Raw genomic sequence first — 22021 nt, 5'->3', positions numbered from 1 at the left:
CGCCGGCGGCGCCACCTTTCCCCCACCAGCGGCACGACGGCAGGAGGAAAGAATTCGTCTGGCGTCGGCGTCCCGACGGACGAAGCTTTCTCACCTGTTCTTACCGGAACACGGAAATGCGGCGTGTGCTACGAGAATGCGTGCAAGTATACGTTCCGCAAAATCATTGGAAGAAGGGAAACGTAATTGTTTCGTCGAACGAGCTTCTCCCACCTCCCCCCCCCACTCCGTCGCGTCCGACGACCGTTCGCTTTTAACGTGAATTTATCCGCTCGATCGACGGACGTGATTCGACTTGATAAAATCGAAGAGTCCTCAAGAACATTTCGGGACACCGTCGAAACGACTTAACGATGTTTATCAACAAAGTAGGTTATTTCAGCGGTCAAACGCGGCCACTTCCGATGCGGGTTCGAGGCTAGGACGCGCGTCGCGCGCGCACAAACGGAAGCGTGACTAGCGTAGTCGTGTCATTCGAAGGTGGCGAACTGACGAATTTCTCGGGAACGCGGCCACTCGGCCACACTCGGCCGAAGTAACGGCTTTCCTGGAAGATGCGCGGGAAAGGATCCGATGGCCCTCCCAAATTATCTCGAGGTATGAATCTCGCGGAATTGTAAACCGTACCGGAAGCAAATGCCGAACAAATGCGATACGCGCATCCCTGTTCTATTAATAGATTCGATGTAAACTCATTAGTTTATCTGTCTACAGAAAAATGCCTCATCCATCATTTCTGCAAACAAGATTTTGTTGCGTCATTGCGTCTTTGCGCTTATCTTAAAATTTTACGTATGTATGTATGAAAATATACATATTAAAATTTATACATGTAAACTTCACATATATATAAAAATATACATTAATCCGCGTAATTGATCTCTATACGAATATTACATACGTATATTAATTTATGTTTTACGAAAGTCGCACATTTAGAGGCTGAAAAATAATGTGCTCGATAAAGATTCGATTGCACGAACGAGACGAATAATTCTTAATTGTATTTGATTTTGATAAGGAAAACGTTGCGTAAAGTCTATCCTCTCCGTATCGCCGGTCTCGAAAATCGAGTTTGTCGAAATCGCATAACTAGTGTTTCTCGCTTCCTCGTAAAAGTTTTTCTAAAGTCGCGCGTTTTCGAGGTAGCGCGAGAATCTTGGAGCCGCGTGAGATAATCGTTGCGGCATATACTAGAAAAAGGATCGAGATCTGGGCCGTAATTCAAAATTGTATACGTGCGCAGGTAGATACCGCGAGAGGAGAGAATGGAGAGAAGCGAGAAGCGAGATCCACCAGCGGAGCTGCGCGCACAGGCGCGGCCAGCGCCACCTACTGAAAACAAAAATGGTGGCGAGCAATATGCCCTATCCCTGCCCCGCTTTAATGGCACGCCAAATGTCTGCGTTCTCTAGGCTTCCTTCTACCATGTATTCCCCTCCGACCGATGTATCTGATTTCGCTGTGAACAGAGGAAATCGCACTCCGGTAGTAGGTTCGGTTACGCGTGAGAAATAAGCGGAACCGCCGTATAACCAAAACATAAGGTGAAAGCAAAAGCCGTTGGCGAGATATTTAGCCGAATTATAACCGCACCAGCTCCCAATACCGACGTGTCACTCGCCTTATATAATAAAATTAGCCGCGCACGATCCCGCATGCCAGTTCCACGCCCGTAATATGCGTTGTCCGCCGCTAGAAACACGAGAACTCCTCGAAGCACAGCGACAGCCTAGCTGGGAAGCGTTCTCCGTGGTTTGCTATCGGGAACGTGCACGTTTTCCTTTTTCCGCCCCGGTAGATTGCGTCGATATCCCTCGTACCCTCGTGTGACGCGCATTTCCGTTACTTTCGTTACTGCCTGCGATGCTTTTCAATTCATTTTCATTGGGTTTATATATTTTGGAGTAGAGAACTTGCGTTACATTGCTAAAACATGCACATTTTCTTATTATATATATTCATTATCTTAGTAAATCAGTTAAGTATTTTTGGTTGCATCGAGCATTGCTCAAAGAACTATCTTTGCATGTGACTGAAGACTTTTATGTAGTTTTATAGAAATTAAATGCTTCATTCTTTAAATGACAAACATTTCATTATTGTATTCATTGTATGTTTGCAGATTGTTAGGTTTCTCATAGACGGGTAATGTCCGATAGAGCAAACAAGATGAAGTTAGAAGCTGAGATGGCTGCGCCTTTGCATTTGCAGAGATTGGAACGCAGCTTGAATGTACAGCCTTTCCTAAAGCAAATCAATGATCTCTTTCAAGAACAAACTAGGTACAAATATATTTATCATTTGTTAAATATCTTTTTGCTATCACACTTTATAATACATTAACAATATTCATGTATTACTATAAATATTCTGTTTTTGCTTTTCAGTGAAGATGACAAGTCTGTCTCGTCGGAATCTTCTGATGGTTCAGATGCTTATCTCGATAATGTACCCACTCGAAAAGAAGGTTGATATAAATTACTAAATTTGATCTCATTAAAATAATTTGATCTATATTTTCTTATATCTATTTTTTTTTTTAGAAGCAAGAATCAATAAGTTGAGGCTATTCAACATGTCTACTGTAGGAGAAGAAAGACGCTGGTTACAAGATATTCTCTTAAGTGACTCCTCTGATAGTTCTGCATCAGGCTCCGATACCGATAGTCAAATCACAGAAGAAGATTTTCAAGAGATGCTAAAGTTTCATATATTACGAAAAAAATATCAAGGTCGTTTTTATCAGAAACCAGAAGTAAGAACATTGATAATTGAACATTGACAAAAAAATGCAAATATTTAACAATTTAGGATATTATATAAAAAATATTATTTTCAGAATATACAATATCAATATTACAGTGCGGGTTTATTGTCGAATTATGATAGATTTTTAGAGCATCAAAAGTTGATTGTAGGAAATAAAAAGAAGAAAGAAAAAAAGCCAGATAAAAAAATTATGAAAATTAAGAAAGAAAAAGTTAATCGTCATTGCACATCTGAGGAATATCATGTATGTATTTTAAATTTTATATTACCAATTGGTTTTACGATTTTTTTCTATACAAATATTACATTTTTAGAAAGGAGAATTTCCAGGAGAATGGGATAAATCAATTCCTAGGGAAGAAGAGTTAGATGAATCTGAATTAGAAGCTATCATGCGCCACCAACCTCGAGGTAGAGGCAGAAAAAAGCACAATACCAAGAGTGTTGAAGTGATGACGATGAGAAGAAGAAAAATATGGGTGATGATGTCTAAAAAGGAACTAGGAAAAGTACAAAGGGCCAAAACCAATAATCATAAGGAAATGCTAATAAGTTGTAAGAAAGTAGCACAACATTGTATAAAATATTGGAGACAAAAAGCCATGCAAGTGAGTATAAATTTAATACTTGAGTTATGTATTTGAGATAAGTTTAAATTATAATTATACATACATGTTATTTATCTTTATTTCTATAATTCAGTCGCAGAAAAATATGAAAGAGACTATTTGGCGGTCAAAACGTTTGACAAGAGAAATGCAGTCTTATTGGAAGCGTTACGATCGAGTCGAACGAGAAACTAGAAGAAGATTAGAAAAAGAAGCTGAAGAACAACGTAAAATGGATGTAGAACTTATTGAAGTAAGAAAACAGATATTAAATTGCATAAAAAGTTATTTTTTTACTTCTGTTTTTTTCAAACATTTTTATATTGTTCTATTTCAGGCAAAACGTCAGCAAAGGAAATTAAATTTCCTTATTACTCAAACAGAATTGTATGCTCATTTCATGTCACGAAAAATAGATAAATCATCAGCAGAGGAACAATTGAGAATCTTGAATCAGTTAGATGAAGAAAAGAATCCCAGACTTATTGGCATCGACGATTATGATAGGTACTTGAATTAAATATATATTATTTTTACATGTATTCTGTAGTTAATTACTTTTGTAACTATTGCATGTAATTGACAAAAGCCAGTTTTAATAATAAATCATGGATCTTATATTTTAACTGAGTATGTTTATTAAATGTATAGTGATATCATGAAACATAAAGCAAAGAAAAATGCTACTGAAGCATTTAACAATGAGAAGGCTAGGACCAAGCAATTTGACACAGCTGCTGCATCTCAAGAGTTACGTCTCAGTGATACACCTGAAAATTTAGAGCATCCACAACCTTCAATTTTTAAGGGAAATCTGAAAGGTTATCAATTAAAAGGAATGAATTGGTTGGCAAATTTGTACGATCAGGTTTGTAAATATGTATACAATATATTATTAAGATTTTCAAATATCTTTGTTACATAAATGATATCTTAAATTGTTTTCAGGGAATTAGTGGAATACTGGCTGATGAGATGGGTTTGGGAAAAACTGTACAATCCATAGCATTTTTATGTCACGTTGCTGAAAGATATTGTAAGCATAGTAACTAAATTTTTTATTATTATTTAATATTTTATATGCTCATTGTTAAAATTTTAGTAAGATATAACTTGATAATTAATTTTAGCTGTTTGGGGACCATTCTTGATTATATCACCAGCTTCGACATTACATAACTGGCAGCAGGAAATGGCGAGATTTGTACCAGTATTCAAAGTAGTTCCATACTGGGGTAATCCTCAAGAACGCAAGATACTCAGACAATTTTGGGATACTAAAGATTTGCACACAAAAGAAGCTTCTTTCCATGTAGTAATAACAAGTTATCAATTAGTAATTACGGATTATAAATATTTTAATAGAATAAAATGGCAGTATATGATCTTGGACGAAGCACAAGCTATAAAGAGCACAAGCAGGTATGTTATTTTATATTTGGTTTTATTATTGCATAACTATTGCATAATAACCTTCTCTAATTTATAAATTTATTAATTGTTTTAACAGTATGAGATGGAAATTGTTACTGGGGTTTAGTTGCCGTAATAGATTATTACTCAGTGGTACTCCTATACAAAATAGTATGGCAGAATTATGGGCGTTATTACATTTCATTATGCCTACATTGTTTGATTCGCATGATGAATTTAATGAGTGGTTTTCCAAAGATATTGAAAGTCACGCAGAGAATAAAACGGGAATAGACGAAAGTGAGTAACTAATTACGATATCAAATGGTTACAAAGATTAGATTATTAATTGCAAAATGTAAATTTTATATTACAGAACATTTATCGAGACTCCATATGATCTTAAAACCTTTTATGTTGCGAAGAATAAAAAAAGATGTAGAAAATGAATTATCCGATAAGATTGAAGTAATGGTATATTGTCCACTTACGACTCGTCAAAAATTGCTTTACTCAGGTATCTTGATTTTATTTTCACGGATACCAGATGTTTAGAACACTTGATGCATCTGTTTTGTTTGTAGCATTAAAGAAAAAAATTCGAATAGAGGATTTGCTGCATTATACAGTGGGTGGAGGAGACACTGCGACTAACGATAAAAACTTTACTTCCAATCTAATGAATCTAGTCATGCAGTTCCGAAAGGTATTGTTATATGCATTCTATTTCTATTAAAATTCTTAACATAATTCATAATCTTATAGTAATAAATTTATTATAATTATTATAGTTTATAATTTTGATGTTTTTTAAAGACAATTTACATCCAGTTTTTAAATATATATATTTATTAATTACAGGTCTGCAATCATCCAGAACTCTTCGAACGTAGAGACGCTAAATCACCATTTTTTATGAATACAGAATTTTATAATATGCCTGCTTTACTATATAATGAAGGACTTTTGCATCTAGCATTGCCATCCAAAGATCATCTGTTGTATAATAGGTTGTTTATATTTGCTGCAGAATATATTCATCGTTCTCTTCACTGCAACGATTTGTATGAAAATACATTTTCATTTAGTAGATTTATTAATCTATCTCCGATGGAAATAAACAAAATGTTCATCGCTGGTACTTTATTCAAGTATGTAAAGAAATACGTTAAAAAATAATTGATTAAATTTATTTTTTATTTTAATTTTTTGTAAATAATTCTAATCTTTTATATGTGTAGATTATGTCTCATAACGTTCATGGAGAGAAGATTAAGAATGATACAATATTGGGAAAATTGGCACGTTGATAACAGATCGAGAACGCCTACAAACCAAATGTTTTATTTAACCAGAAAATTTGATGCTTTGTCGTCAACGTTACAAGATTTATTTTTTACTAGCAAGATAATCGATGGCGAGGCTTTCTACACGCATACCAATCACACGATACATTCGATGCCGGAAACTGTTACCCACAGAATATTACGTAGTAAAAAAGCTAATCAGCAATTAAAAGTAATTACATTTTATATTATATAATATATACGTACCAATTCCAAAATTTTGCAGAATATGATGTAATGTGTCTTAATATTTAGTTACAAAGAATATTACCTTCTGGCAAAATGGATCAAATGGAAGATTCGAAGTTAGCTCTTCTTCCTGAACATCCTCATCATCCGCGGCAATCTATAATGCGATATTGTCAACAAACATCGATCCCTGCCTTTGTTTGCGATAATAATCCTAAGGTCAATACAATTTTTACTCAGGTAACAGATACAGAAATAAGGAACGGTGTATTCAATCTATACTCTTTAATTGCAGGTTCAAGCTAGTCCGCGAAAATTATACGTTAGTAATAGTTCTGCGGCATGTGCTTGGAAGAGGCACGAGGAATGTGGTGGTCCATTTGGTCAAAGATTACTTTGGCTCGGTTGCGAACGAGCACTTTCTGAAGAAAAATCAGGCATTCGTGCTGGCCAAACCATGTCAACGTTTTGCTATCAGCCTCAGGGTGGATTATCCGCATGTGCTCCTATTAATGGATGGTCACATATTATTATACCAGGTACATTCAAGATTACTACTACTAAGTGAAAGTGGGTAGGATTATATCAATCTGTAAACGTCAGATCGAGAGTTCCTCTATGATCCTCCCTAAAATATGAGCCCAGTGTTTATCACATCTTATGAAACTTTTTAAAAGTTTTGTTTTCCTTAGGTTTAATGTAGTTCTAGATCTAGGCTTGACATAGCTTTAGGAAAAAAGAAAATATATGTAAGGTGACAATCGGGATCAAACTTGGGATTCACTAAGTATGAATCGACTGTTTTCACACAAAAGCTACCCTATATTCAAGATTATATTAATCAAACATGTATTGATAACAATAGTATGATTATTTGCGATTAATTAATATAGATCTTAAATCATTTTAGATAAACAAACGTTAGTGACAGACGCTGGCAAGCTTTCTGTACTAGACAATCTTTTACGGCGTCTGAAAGAACAAGGACACAGAGTGCTGATCTATTCTCAGATGACAAAAATGATCGACTTGCTAGAGGTGCGTTTCACTTATCTGCTGCATTTGGAAACAGATAATCGCTTTATTATGGGAAGTTTATTTCTTGTAGGAATATATGTATCATAGAAAGCACACTTTTATGAGGTTAGATGGTTCATCAAAAATCTCAGACCGTCGAGACATGGTGGCAGATTTTCAAAAGAGGTAATTGCTTTGTTTTATTTATAATTTATTGCAATAATCTTGTTCATTTATTTATTATATGTATTATATGTATAATATATTCTTATGTATAAAATATTTATTTTTTCGTTTAATATAATTATGAATTTGATAAGAAATTTGATTTTTTCAGTAATACAGACGAATATTATAATTTTAATTGTTTGAGATTTCAATATTTGAGATCTCAGTTGTTTATTGATAATAAAAAATACGTTGCTAATAACAGTTGTGCCACGCTAATTAGAATATCTTTCTATGACAGTATATAGTTGCATACTTAAAGCGCGATCCTGAGATCGCATGTCTTGTATAATTCAGCCGGGCATAACTAACACGAATTAATTGCCACATCGTCCCTATTGTGTAGACAGCTGCAAGTTTTCGAATGCTCGACAACCACTGAGCAGAAGCTCTAACTAGTGGGTTATTAGTAGGCAGTGCATACTGATTATTATAATTTCTGTTCCAAAGTGTCACTTGAATTTTTAATAATCATATTTTTATATCATAGAAAATTTATATCGTAGAAAAAAATGTTAGATATTACTTTTTTTTTTGTATAATTTTTTGAAAGCAACGCTATAATTTTATGTACATCATATTTTAATTCTATATGCTTAAAAACAGATAAAGCAAGATGGAAGACAAAAAGAATGAAAGAATACGGCTTAAACCATTATCGTGCTTATGTCGAGGAGGATTTTATCCTAGAAATCCTTTAAAGACATCGAGATCTCAAATTAATTTACATACAAATGGGTCAATGTTTTTATTCCTCGGCTTGGTTAAATCTGTGGGATTGTTTCGTGTTTCAGGGCGGACATATTCGTCTTTCTGCTCAGTACTAGAGCTGGCGGCCTGGGAATCAATCTTACCGCGGCAGATACGGTTAGTAATTCTATCCTTGCTTTATATGTATATTTGCTTACTCGTCACCTTGATTTTTTGTTTCTATTCTCTCGGATCATATATGAACATAAATCTATGAATTATAGATCTTAAAATTGATATACAATTAATATTATACATTTACTATGAATTTTGTGCATGCTGTAAATAATAAAATACATTTTCTATATATTAAAAGAAGCTTATGAAAAATGTCTATACTGTAGACTGCATACTCTCTTTCGTGCATAAAGATATCACGAGATTGCCTATAAGATGTCCAATCTTCTATCATCGATTTAACAAATCTGTTATTTCTTTCGCGACATTATATGCTTGGTTCAATATACGTTATCGACAGTAGTATCGCGACAAATTGCGTGTATTGTGACGATTACACATATTTGATAGAATGTCTATAAATTTATCTTAAACATAAACTTGTGAAATCAAAGCATGCACATATTATTGTACGATTACACATTTATGTAAGAAAAAAATTTATCAACTATAACTTATTTTCTATATGTTGAGTATGTTATGGTAACTTCGCATTACATCGTTTAAAATAATTTACGTGGGTATTATATGTTAGAAAAAAGTGATTAATTTTTGTTTTGCATATCGCGACAATTCATGCATTGACATTATGTATTATAGTTTTTTTATGAACGATGCAACTGCAATTAACAGTGCCTATTTGCAGGTGATATTTTATGATAGTGATTGGAACCCTACTGTAGACCAACAAGCTATGGATCGCGCCCACAGACTGGGGCAAACCAAGCAAGTCACGGTCTACCGATTAATATGTAAAGGAACCATCGAAGAACGAATTTTGCAGAGAGCCCGCGAAAAGAGCGAGGTTCGTTTTCGTCAAATCACTGTGTTTTGATGATAAGGTTTAAATAAACAACATGCAAAGAGAGAGATTATTTTCATTGCAGATTCAACGTATGGTCATAAGCGGTGGAAATTTCAAACCCGATACTTTGAAACCCAAAGAAGTCGTATCGCTGCTATTGGACGATGAGGAAATCGAAGCGAAATGTAAGTATCTTATCAGTTATTACTTTGTATTATTTTTATTTGGTAATTGTGATTTTATCAAATTAAAGTTTATTTGAAATTAATCGAACAATACGTATATACGCTATATTGAGAAGTACTTTCTCTTTATACTGACAGAAAATTGAAATTAAAATTTATGATGAATTAAGATCTGTATCAAAAAATAATGATCCGTTGAAAAGTCGTTGGCTAGTTGAGTTTTTTTCGTCATCACTATCGACCGTTCTATCGTATTCGCATGGCAGAACGCGTGTGTATGCACAAACGCGTCGAAAATGAGTCGAGGGGCGAGACGGGGGCGGTCAAGGTGGCCGCGATTACATTATGCTCGTTAGCTTATGCTAATAGCCTAATAAGGAATAATAATAAGAAACGGAGTAACGAACGCTACCGCGTCCTCCGCGTATAGTACAAGCCCGTACGTTCGTATATTTCAGACAGCCAACGAAGCGAGGAGAGAAAGCAGCAGCGAGCGGAGGAGGCTCGCCTCGAGTCAAACCTACAGCACAAGGAGAGGGACCGGAAGAGGAAGTTAACCGCGCTTCCGGTCAAGGTGAGCCCGGCGCCCTTATACACCGCTATCGGTCGTGTCGCAAAGATTCTCTTTAACCTTTTCTTCGTCATTTTCTCCGACTACCACTTTTTTCCTTCCATCTTTTATTTCTCATTTTCCTAATACTTATTATCAATTTACAGCTTAATTCAGTGATATCTTTGATGACTTTATTCAATAATTCTACTTGTCAAACTCATAATCGACAAGTCTTGAAAATATTCAACTCATATAATGCGGATTGAATTAAAATTTGTTAATTACACATTTTATGTTTAATTAAAGTTAGAACTATTTTAAATATTTTCCATTTGTATCAATTGTACTTTTTACTGCAACTTGTATTTTTCAGAGCGATGCGAAGAAACCGTGTCATGCGGATACTATTAACGACAAAAACAACGATTCCGTTTACGTTAATCTTAATGAACCTAAACCGGCCAGCAATCCGGTTCAGTCACAACATCAGAACAATCATCAACAACAGCTAGAAAATATAGATAATTATAGCACCCCGACCAGTCCGGCAAAATCAGAAGTACGTAATTTCTATATCATATAAAATTATAGCGTTAAATTATTTTGAATAAAATTTTAGTTTATTCTTATTTACATATTATTTTTGTATTTTTTACATTTTATGTGCATTAATAATTATAACTTATTTGTTAGTTTCAAATAAAATATTTTAATAGCAAAATTAATCTGAAAAAGTATCTTCTATCAATACATTTTGAAAGTGTTCTCTTGCTTCATGTCACTATCTATAATATACGTACGTAATAACGTTACATGATCCTTGATATTGATACCTTGATACTTTAATTTCTCCTTGCAGGATGAAACAAGTAACGAGGGACTCGTGGTCGATGTGGACGGTCCGGTTTCCGGTAACGACCCTCACGGACAGCCTCGAGGCAGTCTCCATCAGTTTGGAGAATCTCCACCTAAGATTGCCCGACTCGGACATAATTTCGCCTTCGGCGTAAGTGCAAACGCGCGAATGCGACAATCCGTACGCGGAGCGAGCAAACGCGGCCGACCGCGAGGTTCTCGTAGAGGTGGACCAATTGGCGGTAAAGGAAGAGGATTGCTTTTGATGCACCCATCGTCAAAGGTTTCAAACGTGGTCAACGAATCGCCATCGACAGCGATGCCACCGATAGAGGGAAGTGGATGCTCAAACGAGGTGTTGCGGCATTGTAAGTACTTGTTTTTTCAATGATTACATTATCCTTTTATTATATTTATCAATAGACATTTACAACAGGTATCAATAGATACCGCGTAAATAAGAAAAATCAGCATTTGCCGAAATATGAAAAATTAATTACGATGTGATAAATATCTACTCTTTAAAGATCATGAGTAATTCATGATTTACCGTTTGACATAAATCTGATGGTTATTAATATGTTTATGTTGTAATTATTTATGTTTTAATCATGCGAACGTGAATATAATTTGCGTTAACGTTTAACAAATATGATCATAATCCACTCTATCGGCTGCTATGACGTACATATCTATGTCATTACCTAACCGCCCTTGTTTGTATTTTTATTGAGGCCGATTATATATCAGGTTAGGAAAATTGTATTGAATGCGTAAAAAAGGAAATATTCATTATTAATCATCGTAATTAATATCAATATTGAGGATGAATAAAAACAAAAAGGACGCGATTTATCTTTCTCGCCTCGAAAGCTCGCTCGCGAGAAAGATGAACTTCTTTCGCGGACGCGACCCCATCAATCGATATACCGTTAATCCCGGCTGGCTTTTTCGTACGTCGGAGTTCTTCGTCCTCCCCCCCCTAACCCCACTCTCGTTCCTCTTTTACACCCTCGATGCTGTCTTTCGCCCAGGCACTTGCCCGGGTTCTCAGGGGACTTTGCGGTTCGCGAGAAGAACACAAAGTCCCCCGTGGTCCATCGCGACCCCATCGTCGGCCGGTGCCGAAATTCCCTCGCGAGCACATGTGCACCCACGAATGTTGATGGGGTAACAGTTGGCGCGCCTCCACGGGGTACCCTTAGAGGCATTTGCCTCCCCCTTTTTTCTCGTGACTCATTCTGCGACTCGTTTTGCAAACGACGAATCTAGGGCTTAGTCCTATGGGGAAAGCTTAGCTGAAACATTTGTTGCGCGACGCAAGTGCATTGTGAGACAAGAGTGTTCTAAAAATCTGTCAGTCACAGAAAGTACATCACGAGTTTCAATAGCTCAAGTCATACGAATGATATAAAATTCTAATTATTAATAAGATGAAGCATTTAAAACTTCTTTGCATAACGCTGTTATTGCAATAGTGTTATAACATAATATTTATTTTCCGACGCAATTTTCATGATGAAAAAATTGTCACTGCGTCGCAAGCAATAGGATTTTCTTTAAACACTCTGCTTTTAATGAAACGATTAATTCTCTCACATGGAGCAAAATCGAGACACGAGAACGTTGAACAAGCGTCGTAACTCGTAACATATTCATCGTTCTTACACTAATTTGAGAGAAAGGGGGAGGGAATATGGTGCGTATGTCCGATAAGAAGACGACCTCACGCAACGCCACGTGGACCGTGGACACGCAATGAACAACACACACGCGTGCATGCGTGTATACGCGCGAGTGTTAACACATTCCGTCTCGTGCTACGTGTACATACATACGAAAGGAAAGGAAAGGGGTCGGTCTCTCTCACTTGTCGTCGACTGGAAGACGAGGCGGACAATAGCAGGTGCGGAGCGAAGGCGACAGCTGCGATCGATGCTCTTCTTAGGTTTTTGGAACTCGTGTACTCTTTCTCTCTGTCTTTCCTCTCCGCCCCCCTTCTTTTTTTCATCTTCGTTGTCATCCTCTTCGTCTTCCTCTTCTTCGTCACTGCCTTTTTTACGTCTCTTCTCTCTGTTCCCGCTTCGTCTTTTTCTCCATTAGTTATCTCCTTATCGAGATGCAGCGCGCGCGCTTGATCCAGCTGTCAATGTTCCGAGCTCTCACCGGCATGCGTTCAGCGTTCCCGCTGATTATAAGTTATATACCACTTATTTTGACTGATAAACGGATAACTGTAATGAATTAACGGGGATAAGTTGTGGAAAATATCATCAAATTAATATCAATCTTTCCTTATTCGATATGCTAAGCAATTCAACATTCTTTCGAGCGCATTGTCTTTTAATGTAATAAATACTCTTTTAATACTATATCTGTACTAATTTATTTAAAAATCAAAGCATATTCATTGTGTGATATTTATTAAGAGTTTTTGTTTTTTGATTATTATTCAATTTGCCAACATTTATTACAAATTTTAAATACAATTATAAAACGTTTCAATTATATATAATTCCGACATCTAATTTCCCTTGTCATTTCGCGAAGTCAAATAAAAAAAAAGACAGCTTATAGAGCAGAGAAAATTACACGAACTCTGTAAGGGGGTTGAATGTTGTCGATTCGTGCCGTGCCTTACCGTACCTTACTGTGTCATCTCGTCTGTCGACTTTGCATCTTCTCGAATATTATATTTTTATATCACCACGCGGGGAAACATTGTAGATTATATTTTTCTGTCTGCAATTAAACAGAAACAGTTATTAACAATGACCTACGCAGCTTAAAATGATGCTTACTTTAAAATTAATATAAGCGTTAATATATTCGCGTTAGGTTTTGTAGATTTGATTAAACAAGATAAATAAATTTTCATAGTTTTTAACTTGTATAATTTTGACATTGTATCTTAGATATTATAAAATGGGAATGCACATAATTAATAATGTTACTTAAATGAATTTAATGAGTGAGAAATAGTTTTTCGTAAGAGTTTGTAATTTCGTTAAAAAGCGCGATTAATCCAATTTTCGATCTCGAGCTTTTTTTCTTTGTAAGTCTTCTATATTAATCAGACATGACAGAATAGAAGATAGTGTGTTTGTGAACTGATATTTCGTTGATACTCCTGTTCTTTAAATTTCGTATCTTGAAATTTTTACCTTTAGCCCTCAGCGAGCTCTGTCTCGTACAATTTAATTTGACCATAAAACCAATTGTAAATTAATTCATGTAAATTCCTATTGAATTATCTAGACGTGAGATAGTGACTTTTATTACGTACAGACATGTAATAGCTAATTTTATGAATCTGTTTAATGCAAGGGCACTAGTCGAATTTTTATTTAACGTCATCGTAACTGTTCACGCAACTTGGCGATTTGCCAGTCAGACATTCTTTATCCGTAAGAATAAAGCACAAAATGGTTTATTTTATAACTTAATGATTGTAGAAAAATATTTTAAGCAGCAATTTTCGTTTCTAGTGCTACAGAATACAATATATAACGTTGCATATATACGTGCTGTTTCCATGTCTGACGATCGAAACGTCGGAGTATTCCAACTTATTTATACGTGACATTTGAAGATCGTCATCTTAGATTCTCGCAAAGTGTCTTCGGGTATTCTCCTCTTTTCTAGTGCCGATTCACGCGTAGAATTTTCAGGGCACATTATCGCATCTCTAGCGAATGCGACAGTCTACGGCTTTGTGGAGACAGACGTGCGTTTTCCATCCCTCGTCCATTTCGTTAAGTGTCTTCTTAGACCGTAGCGACTGAAGAGAACCTCTTCTCGAACGATCGGGTACGTGCCGCAGAATGCCGACGAGGCGACGGGATAAAGGGCAAAATACGAGATATCCACGTTTGAGAGGATACTGATTTTCGCGTCGGAAAAACTTTTCTGAATCATTTCTTCTCGAGTACTCGATCGACTCGACTTGTGAAAAGCACAAAATGGGATCTTCCATGGGCTGCTTTCCAGGTGTTTGCTACGTGCTATTTTAATGCGCTATGTCGAAGAACGTAACAATATGACATTCTCTCACGATACTCAAATAACGCATATTTGACCATCGTACTTGGCGTGTTTATTTAAAAATCATAGGAACTCGAGTGTTGGATACACTTATTCTATGTTTCTAAGAAATGTATACCCGTCCTCTCTCGTGGGAATTTTCTTTTCGATCTGTTTTCTCACGGCAGTATTTGTTAATTGTGCAAGATGTACAAACGTATGTGTAATTGATATTTTTTCCCATGGTATTTAACTCATTAGCGATCATTTGGGTGTTTCGCGCCTCTGCTAACTGATTAACACGTCGTAGTCCGCGAGTTTTAAACGTCTCCTCTCTCTCTCTCTCTCTCTCTCTCTCTCTCTCTCTCTCTCTTTTTTGGTCACATTACTAGGATAACTGGTGAATAACCGATTAACTGGTCGAACCAGTCAACGTTAAATTCAATATCGTGGTGTTCATGTACATATGTATGTGCATGACCGTAATTGTAAACATAAAAATTACACGATCTCGACGTTTAATTATACAATTAACGTCCGTTATCCTAATAAATCTCGGGTAACGCATCTCGTATAAACAAGATATATAATTTGGTATATTAATAAATTGGACTGCATTAAAAGAAATTTCCAATGAATTTTGGATACGTACGCACAAATATATACATGTAATTTTAGCGAGTTACTCGCGAGAGAAGCTTTTGCCGTAACGGAAGGAGTCTATTTTTTGACGTTTCAGGGACGCCCGCCCCTTCCGATCCTCCGGACGGAGACGGTCCCAGCACGGTGGGACCACTGGGTCCAGTGGGCACTTTGATACCTCTGTCGGGACGCAGTGGTATCGCGGGGATTCGTCGTGGACCCGGTAGGCCTAGATTACGACCGACTGGTCCGGGTCATCAGGGTTATCGCACCCCCGGTGGTCATCATCACGGCAAGAAGATTCAACGGCCGCTGCCCGTACCTATCAGGTCTCATCAACCGGTCGCGGGTGTCGGTCAGCAGAAAGCATCTTCGTCGTCATCGTCGCAGAAGCGTTCCGGTATCTCGATTACCAACGCGTCGTCGTCGTCGTCGTCATCGTCCTCGGTCGCTATCGCAGCCGCGAATTCGACGCCACTATTATCTTCATCATCATCCTCGTCGTCGTCATCCTCGATGTCATTGACGGAATCGCGACCTTTCGGATTTTACACGCAGCAACAGCCACGCGCAGGATCATCGTAGGAAGAATAGTGATTTTGGTGTTTTTGGTGAAACGCTCAGTGAACGTCTTGCGATACCGGTAAGATATTTTCATGATCTCTCTGATCTCATTTTCTTTATCCGCCAGGTATCGAATCATTCGTGATAATAGATTGAGTGAAGCAGTGAAAAGATTTTGCGTGACTCACAGTTAATTTTTCGAAATTTAAAGACTTGATGAAAATATTATATATATTTATTGTGTCTCTCGTAAGAGTTTGACTTTCGTCAACGTGGTGTTTCCGTACGCGTGACTCGAGCGTGCAATTCCGATAAGTGTTAGATCCCTCGTCCCGCTCCCTTTTCTCATTTTAAATTATGATGTGCGAAAGGAGACAGCAATTGACAATACATCTAGGCACTGTTACAATTAATCATTACTTTACACAATTGTATTTATTTTAGTTACGGCGTAAGAAATACGACGGAATCCGTCGTCGAACGTTAGAAAATTCAATCGTCGACGTCAGTTAGGTACTTAATTCGATGCTTGCCTTCGAATCCTTCCGTCGGATTCGTCTTCTCGGTTTTATAACAATTTGAATCGTGCTCTTCAATTAAACGCGCAAGAGCGACGTTCTTGTGAAATACTGCAATCCGCTGCGGGAGTAAAAGGGATCGATTTCTGCTATTAATCAGTCGATTCGATTCTACGTATGTGGTACAAGTGTAGCTCTCGTTTTTAACTTTAAGTGTACAATTAGATAATCGACACGACGCATCGTCGTGTGTGCACGTTGGCGCCGAATTCTGATGATGATGATGATGATGATGATCATCATCATCATCATCGACAGATCAGATCAATCGACGAATACGTCGACGAAGAAAAAGGGACAGAAAGGTATTTTGGATTTACCTCTTTCGTCCTCTCCATCGATCGCTCTCTCGACGTCCTTGTACATTGTTCATTAACAATAGCATTATTCCGTCACTAGACTCGGCTAGCCGATATTTTTTATGCATGTTACGAGACGTCGTTAGGCCAATTCAATTTGTAAAAGAATAGTATTTATATTAGCAATAAACACAGATAAAAATTTCATCTTCACGTTTGTCTCGTAAATTTTATTATAGATACACACACGAGATACACACTTCTCGCATTTCCCACCATCGACCATAATGTTTCAACTGACTTGAATCGTTTTTTTTTTTTTTTTTTTTTTTTTTTTTTTAACAAACATTGGATACAGTATTTTAATAACTCAACTTGGAATTAAAAAAATAATGGTAAAATTCAGCACATTTTGAAGTTTATAATTTAATTTAAAATTGAATTTTTTTTATTTCTTCCGAAGATAAATGTGAACGTAGAAATTATATAATTTCCATCTCTTGCGTTTCCGCATTTTATTCTTGAGAGACATGCAAACGATCGTCGATCGAGTGTGGTAGGAGAACGCGAGGATTCTGTACGATAATGACTGATCAACGAAGCGGTGTCGGAAAGCTGGAAGTGCCGGTTAATGGTGCGAGTATGCAGCTGTCGGTGGAGCCGCGTCATCATCTGCATGATTGGGATCAAGCGCGAGGAATCCTTCGTGCCTCGTGATTCCTTTTATCAGATCGCGCGAACTGCGAAAATCCCATGTGTAGCGCATTTATGGAATTAATTAGCGAATATCCCTTTCCTGTTGTAAGTCGGTTAGGAGTTCGTTGCTTTCCAACTATTGCCGTTAAGTTCCTCCAAAAACTGTTCTTACGAAATACACGGTTGCTATATATATATATATATATATATATATATGTGTGTGTGTCTGTGTGTGTGTTAACTCATTTTGAATTGGTTTAATTAATTTAATTATATAAACAGATATTATCATAGTTTCAAGATGTGCCACGATAATTTAATTTAAATTGAGTTTGGTAACGTAATATGTATCATTATCATAGCACGGAAGTAATTAACACTCTACGTTGTTTTGCAATACAAACAGATGATTGTAATTCACGTCGTCGCACACGTCGCACACGATTTTTCGTCACGTCAATAGTAACAACAACAATAACAAGCAACAAAGAGTTACATTCTTACTTCAACGGAAGGTGGATTATTCGCGCCGACACAATTGCCAACCCGCATACTACGATCGACATCGTAGGTCACAGGCTCTCGTCAAGGTCGCTGCTATGGATAAAGACGGACCATCGCTCAATGGCATCCAAAAAGTAAGTACACTAAGAGAGAAAACAAAATGCAGAGGAGAGGACACGATAGGGGTTGCAGAGTTGCGCTTGAATGCGTAGAGCAAAATTGAGTTATCACGACGATCGACTTCATCATTTCCTCTCTTCGTCATAGTGACTATAAATGACATTGAATCATGAAACAAACTCAACATCGTCGTATCGCAACACTCGTATGAGTCATACATACAATTCGATTATGATTACATATATGAATTTACTTAAACACAAGAGATATAAATATTTACTATATAATCGCACCATTAAATTCGAAAGTAAAAGTTCAGCTTTCGCAATGCATTTTGTCTTTCCTCACAGAAAACCAAATTATACGTACTTATATTTGTTTCTAGGAATGATTTATGTTTCATTCCAAGTATTAGAGAACGATAATAGCACGTTTTTAGCACATTCCAAGTATTGAAATGATCAATATCGTTTTCATGTTTCCCATAAGGATTATTTTGAATAATTTTGAAAAGCAATTTGTCAATTATTTCAACATTCGATCCTTTTATACCGCAGTCGCACCCTGGCTGTGCTGCGTCGCTTCGCGTCGCGCACGCTGTCACGCGAGAGAGGAGCAGGAGCAGGAGCAGGACTCCGTCCGGAGAGGACCGAGACCTTGCATTGCACCTGCTACTCTCAGGTGTACGCGAGCGCGTCTTTTATCCGGGCGCGATCTCGGGTGCATCTCTCTTCCTCTCTTCCTCTCGTCCTCTCGTCCTCTCGTCCTCTCGTCCTTTTGTACGCCGCGAACGAAAGGCGTACACGCGAGGCGTGCCGCTGTTCCGAGTCCGCGATTAATCGCGCGCTCTCGACAATCCCGGCCTAATTAATCCAGTTATCTCGCTCGCGCGTACGATCGGGATCGTAGACGAGCGGGTATAAAAATACGAGCGATCGTGAAAAACTTGGACGAAATTATTTTTATCGATACATTTTGCCTACTTGCCGCCAAAATGCGGCACTTCCCGAAAGAAATGCGAATATTTGACGTCCGTAACGGTGAATGGCGATCATATCTGCGCGGTGTGTGTCATTTTAAACTGCCCGGTACATCTGTGCGGCTAATTAACTCTCGAGCGGCAATGAGATCGATATGCGATCGGGAGACAAATCGTGACTTGAACTTGACAGTCGCAGGTGCGAGTCGCGAAACGAGTTTCTTCAAGGTCATTGTCAACTGCTCCGCACATCCGACTAATATTTTTCAGGGTGTTTAAAGTCGCTAATTAATACGTAACTAGACTTTTTTACGGTGCAAATTCACTTTACTTGTTTCTCATATTTTACTTTTACATTTATTCGATTTGTACTTATAATAATAACGGGAAGGGAGAAAAAGGCTAGTTGGGCAAGAAAATGAATAACGATAAATAATGCCCGTGGAATTAATTGATCAATGTTCGACCAAGTTCGATACGATACTACATGAAAATCAACAGGTAAATCGCAATTAGCAATCGTCTCTTCGATGTCAAGTTAGTCAATTAGCGTCAATTATTTCGCTTGCACGATTCTACCTCGTAAATTTATGATGATGGATAGTCATGTCCCTTCGAAACATACCCCAGGGTCTAATCTATGATAATACGTATCACGTATCGATTAGATTGTCGATTGTCGCAAAACTTTTTCAACTTGTCGCTAGTAAAACGAAACTGATTTTTTTCTCTTTCAAAAATTTCTAATCACCGTCAATCGTCGTCCCGTAAATTCGACCCTCGAAATTACGGCGTCCTTGGGAGCGCACGCCTCGTCTTTCGTCCGAGACGCTCGACGGTGGGATAATTTGACACACGCACAGTGTTATAATTAGAAAGATAATTACGTAATTATGAATTAATATGGTGCGCCGTTCTCCCTGGTTCTCTCTTCCTTCGATCGCATCGGTAAGCAGTCGGCCGTGCGAGCGAGCGAACGTTCTCCGGCATCGTCGTCGTCGTCTATGCCAATTAGGAGCGGCGCGCGGCGGCAGGTTGCCACGAAATTAAAGCTTTTATTTCGGCGTGCGAACGTACGGGATTAGCGAAGCGAAACGCGAAACGCGAAGGCCCCGCGTATATACTCCCTTTCGGGGAGTACACACTTTGCAGCTCCGTGAATGTGACCCATGATGAACACTCGATGAACTTCTGCCTTAAGCGGAGCCTATACTACAAATATTTCCCATTTTTACATATACGTGAACGTGTTAATTTTGCACTCTGCGAGTGTTTGAAACTCGCGAAGAATTAGTAATAATTTCTGCACGCGATAATAGGAATGACGAATACTCCGTTTCGTTAACCATCCGCAGCCCAAGGCACAGTCGGCGATAATTTTAACTTTGCGACTTGTAAACTTGTAGAAGAAAGAGAAACACCTGGCATTTGCCGCTGGCGAATTAGGATTTTGCGATTTTAGATGTGTACAAGTTAAGCGTGCCTATACGCACGAAACAGGTTGAGCGCGTTCGCACTTCCGAGAAAAAGCGTAGCTTATTCTCGCGCCGCGAGACAATTAACGACATCGTTAAGCCATGAACGCGCTCTTGCGATCGCGCCAAGTAAATATGCGCGAGTTCTACGTGTAAAAAGCTGCGTGTGGGTCAATTAACGGCATCGTTAAGGCGTTGGGACTCTGCTCATAATCATGAGATACGCATACAGATTTCGTGAAAGAAAAAAAAGAAACAAAAATGCTCTGGCAATTCGAATCTGAAATTTTGATTCTTTCATTTATGTCTCCTGCACGATCAATCTTATATCAGAGAGATATACCAATCTTCGTACCTGATTATCGATTTTTTAAATATTTCTAAATCTTATAAACTATACAAAAATTTATGTGCGATAGACAGTCGTCTACGTAAATTTGTTTCAACGTTTCATAGATTTGTATCAGAATTTTATAGAATTTAAAACAAAATTTAAAATTGTTATATTTTCCTCATGAAATGCATTAAAGTACTATCACTTTGATACATTATATACTGCAGTAAAATAATTTGTGCAATGTGTATTCAATACTTATTAGTATAATATTTATAAATTTTTACTTAGCACTTTATTTTTTGTAATTATTTTCTAATTTTTTATGATTAATTTTCTATTAAAAAGGATCTGTAACGTCAACGTTGAAAATATTTTATTACATTTAAATTAACATGTAATGTAAATCCGAAAAAATTTGATTTGAGTTCAATTAGTATCCGAATTAAAATCCGGAAAATTTGAGATTCGATTCAATTTGATTTCTAAGTAACTAGTCTCTCGCTCGATAAAATAATACTACCTATATTTGACAAAACGGAAAAAATGAATTATATCGGAATAATCTGAAGAAGAGTTCACTAACAATAAGATTAGACTTATTTTGTTCTCGCAGCAAACCTTACAATCTTTGATAAACTTAATACAATGTAAGAACGTTTGTCGAAAACTCGGAACACCGCTTGCAATTCCTCGCTCGGGTATAGCCACGTCTAAGGACGGGGACGTCGGGCAAGTCGGGCGTCGGTGGCGGCGAGGCACCGAGCGTGCTTCCTGCTGCTTGACCGGAAGTCGCGAGTCAGAGGCTCGGCTCTACGTAGGCGTTACGCTTCCTTACGCGTATCTACACCGTCTCGCTCCCAGTTTCGCTACCAACCCGCCCGCTACTACCCGCCTAGAGGCGTCGAG

At 37.5% G+C, this 22021-nt stretch overlaps 1 protein-coding gene across 8 annotated transcripts in view; it reads left to right on the top strand.

Moving 5' to 3' along the window:
• Positions 1–10: 10 nt before the first annotated feature.
• The window catches only part of LOC105197572 (chromatin-remodeling ATPase INO80), a 53865-nt gene continuing 31854 nt past the window's right edge, over positions 11–22021 (top strand). For 2 of the 8 annotated variants that reach the window (XR_003269309.2, XR_003269308.2), the window contains exons 1-27: positions 2152–2285; positions 2391–2470; positions 2547–2758; positions 2843–3016; positions 3087–3380; positions 3475–3633; positions 3718–3887; positions 4032–4248; positions 4329–4416; positions 4511–4802; positions 4891–5093; positions 5170–5310; positions 5378–5499; positions 5655–5944; positions 6035–6311; positions 6395–6547; positions 6624–6867; positions 7239–7366; positions 7437–7531; positions 8368–8440; positions 9147–9305; positions 9388–9490; positions 9949–10064; positions 10417–10602; positions 10903–11266; positions 15661–16206; positions 18107–18338. Coding sequence is in view for 5 of the 8 variants with exons in the window: in XM_026139627.2 (XP_025995412.2) it covers positions 2152–2285; positions 2391–2470; positions 2547–2758; positions 2843–3016; positions 3087–3380; positions 3475–3633; positions 3718–3887; positions 4032–4248; positions 4329–4416; positions 4511–4802; positions 4891–5093; positions 5170–5310; positions 5378–5499; positions 5655–5944; positions 6035–6311; positions 6395–6547; positions 6624–6867; positions 7239–7366; positions 7437–7531; positions 8368–8440; positions 9147–9305; positions 9388–9490; positions 9949–10064; positions 10417–10602; positions 10903–11266; positions 15661–16148 (4962 nt within the window). In the remaining 3 variants the exon portion in view is untranslated. Of the gene's footprint in view, positions 143–467; positions 598–1266; positions 1548–1810; positions 1981–2125; positions 2286–2390; positions 2471–2546; positions 2759–2842; positions 3017–3086; positions 3381–3474; positions 3634–3717; positions 3888–4031; positions 4249–4328; positions 4417–4510; positions 4803–4890; positions 5094–5169; positions 5311–5377; positions 5500–5654; positions 5945–6034; positions 6312–6394; positions 6548–6623; positions 6868–7238; positions 7367–7436; positions 7532–8367; positions 8441–9146; positions 9306–9387; positions 9491–9948; positions 10065–10416; positions 10603–10902; positions 11267–15660; positions 17218–18106; positions 21410–22021 lie in introns of those variants that run through there. The other 6 variants (XM_026139627.2, XM_026139628.2, XM_011164013.3 and 3 more) reach the window with 6 other exon arrangements.

The sequence above is a fragment of the Solenopsis invicta genome, chromosome 15 (assembly GCF_016802725.1).
Source record: "Solenopsis invicta isolate M01_SB chromosome 15, UNIL_Sinv_3.0, whole genome shotgun sequence".
NCBI lineage: Eukaryota > Metazoa > Arthropoda > Insecta > Hymenoptera > Formicidae > Solenopsis > Solenopsis invicta.
This window is presented reverse-complemented; position numbering and strand designations above follow the sequence as displayed.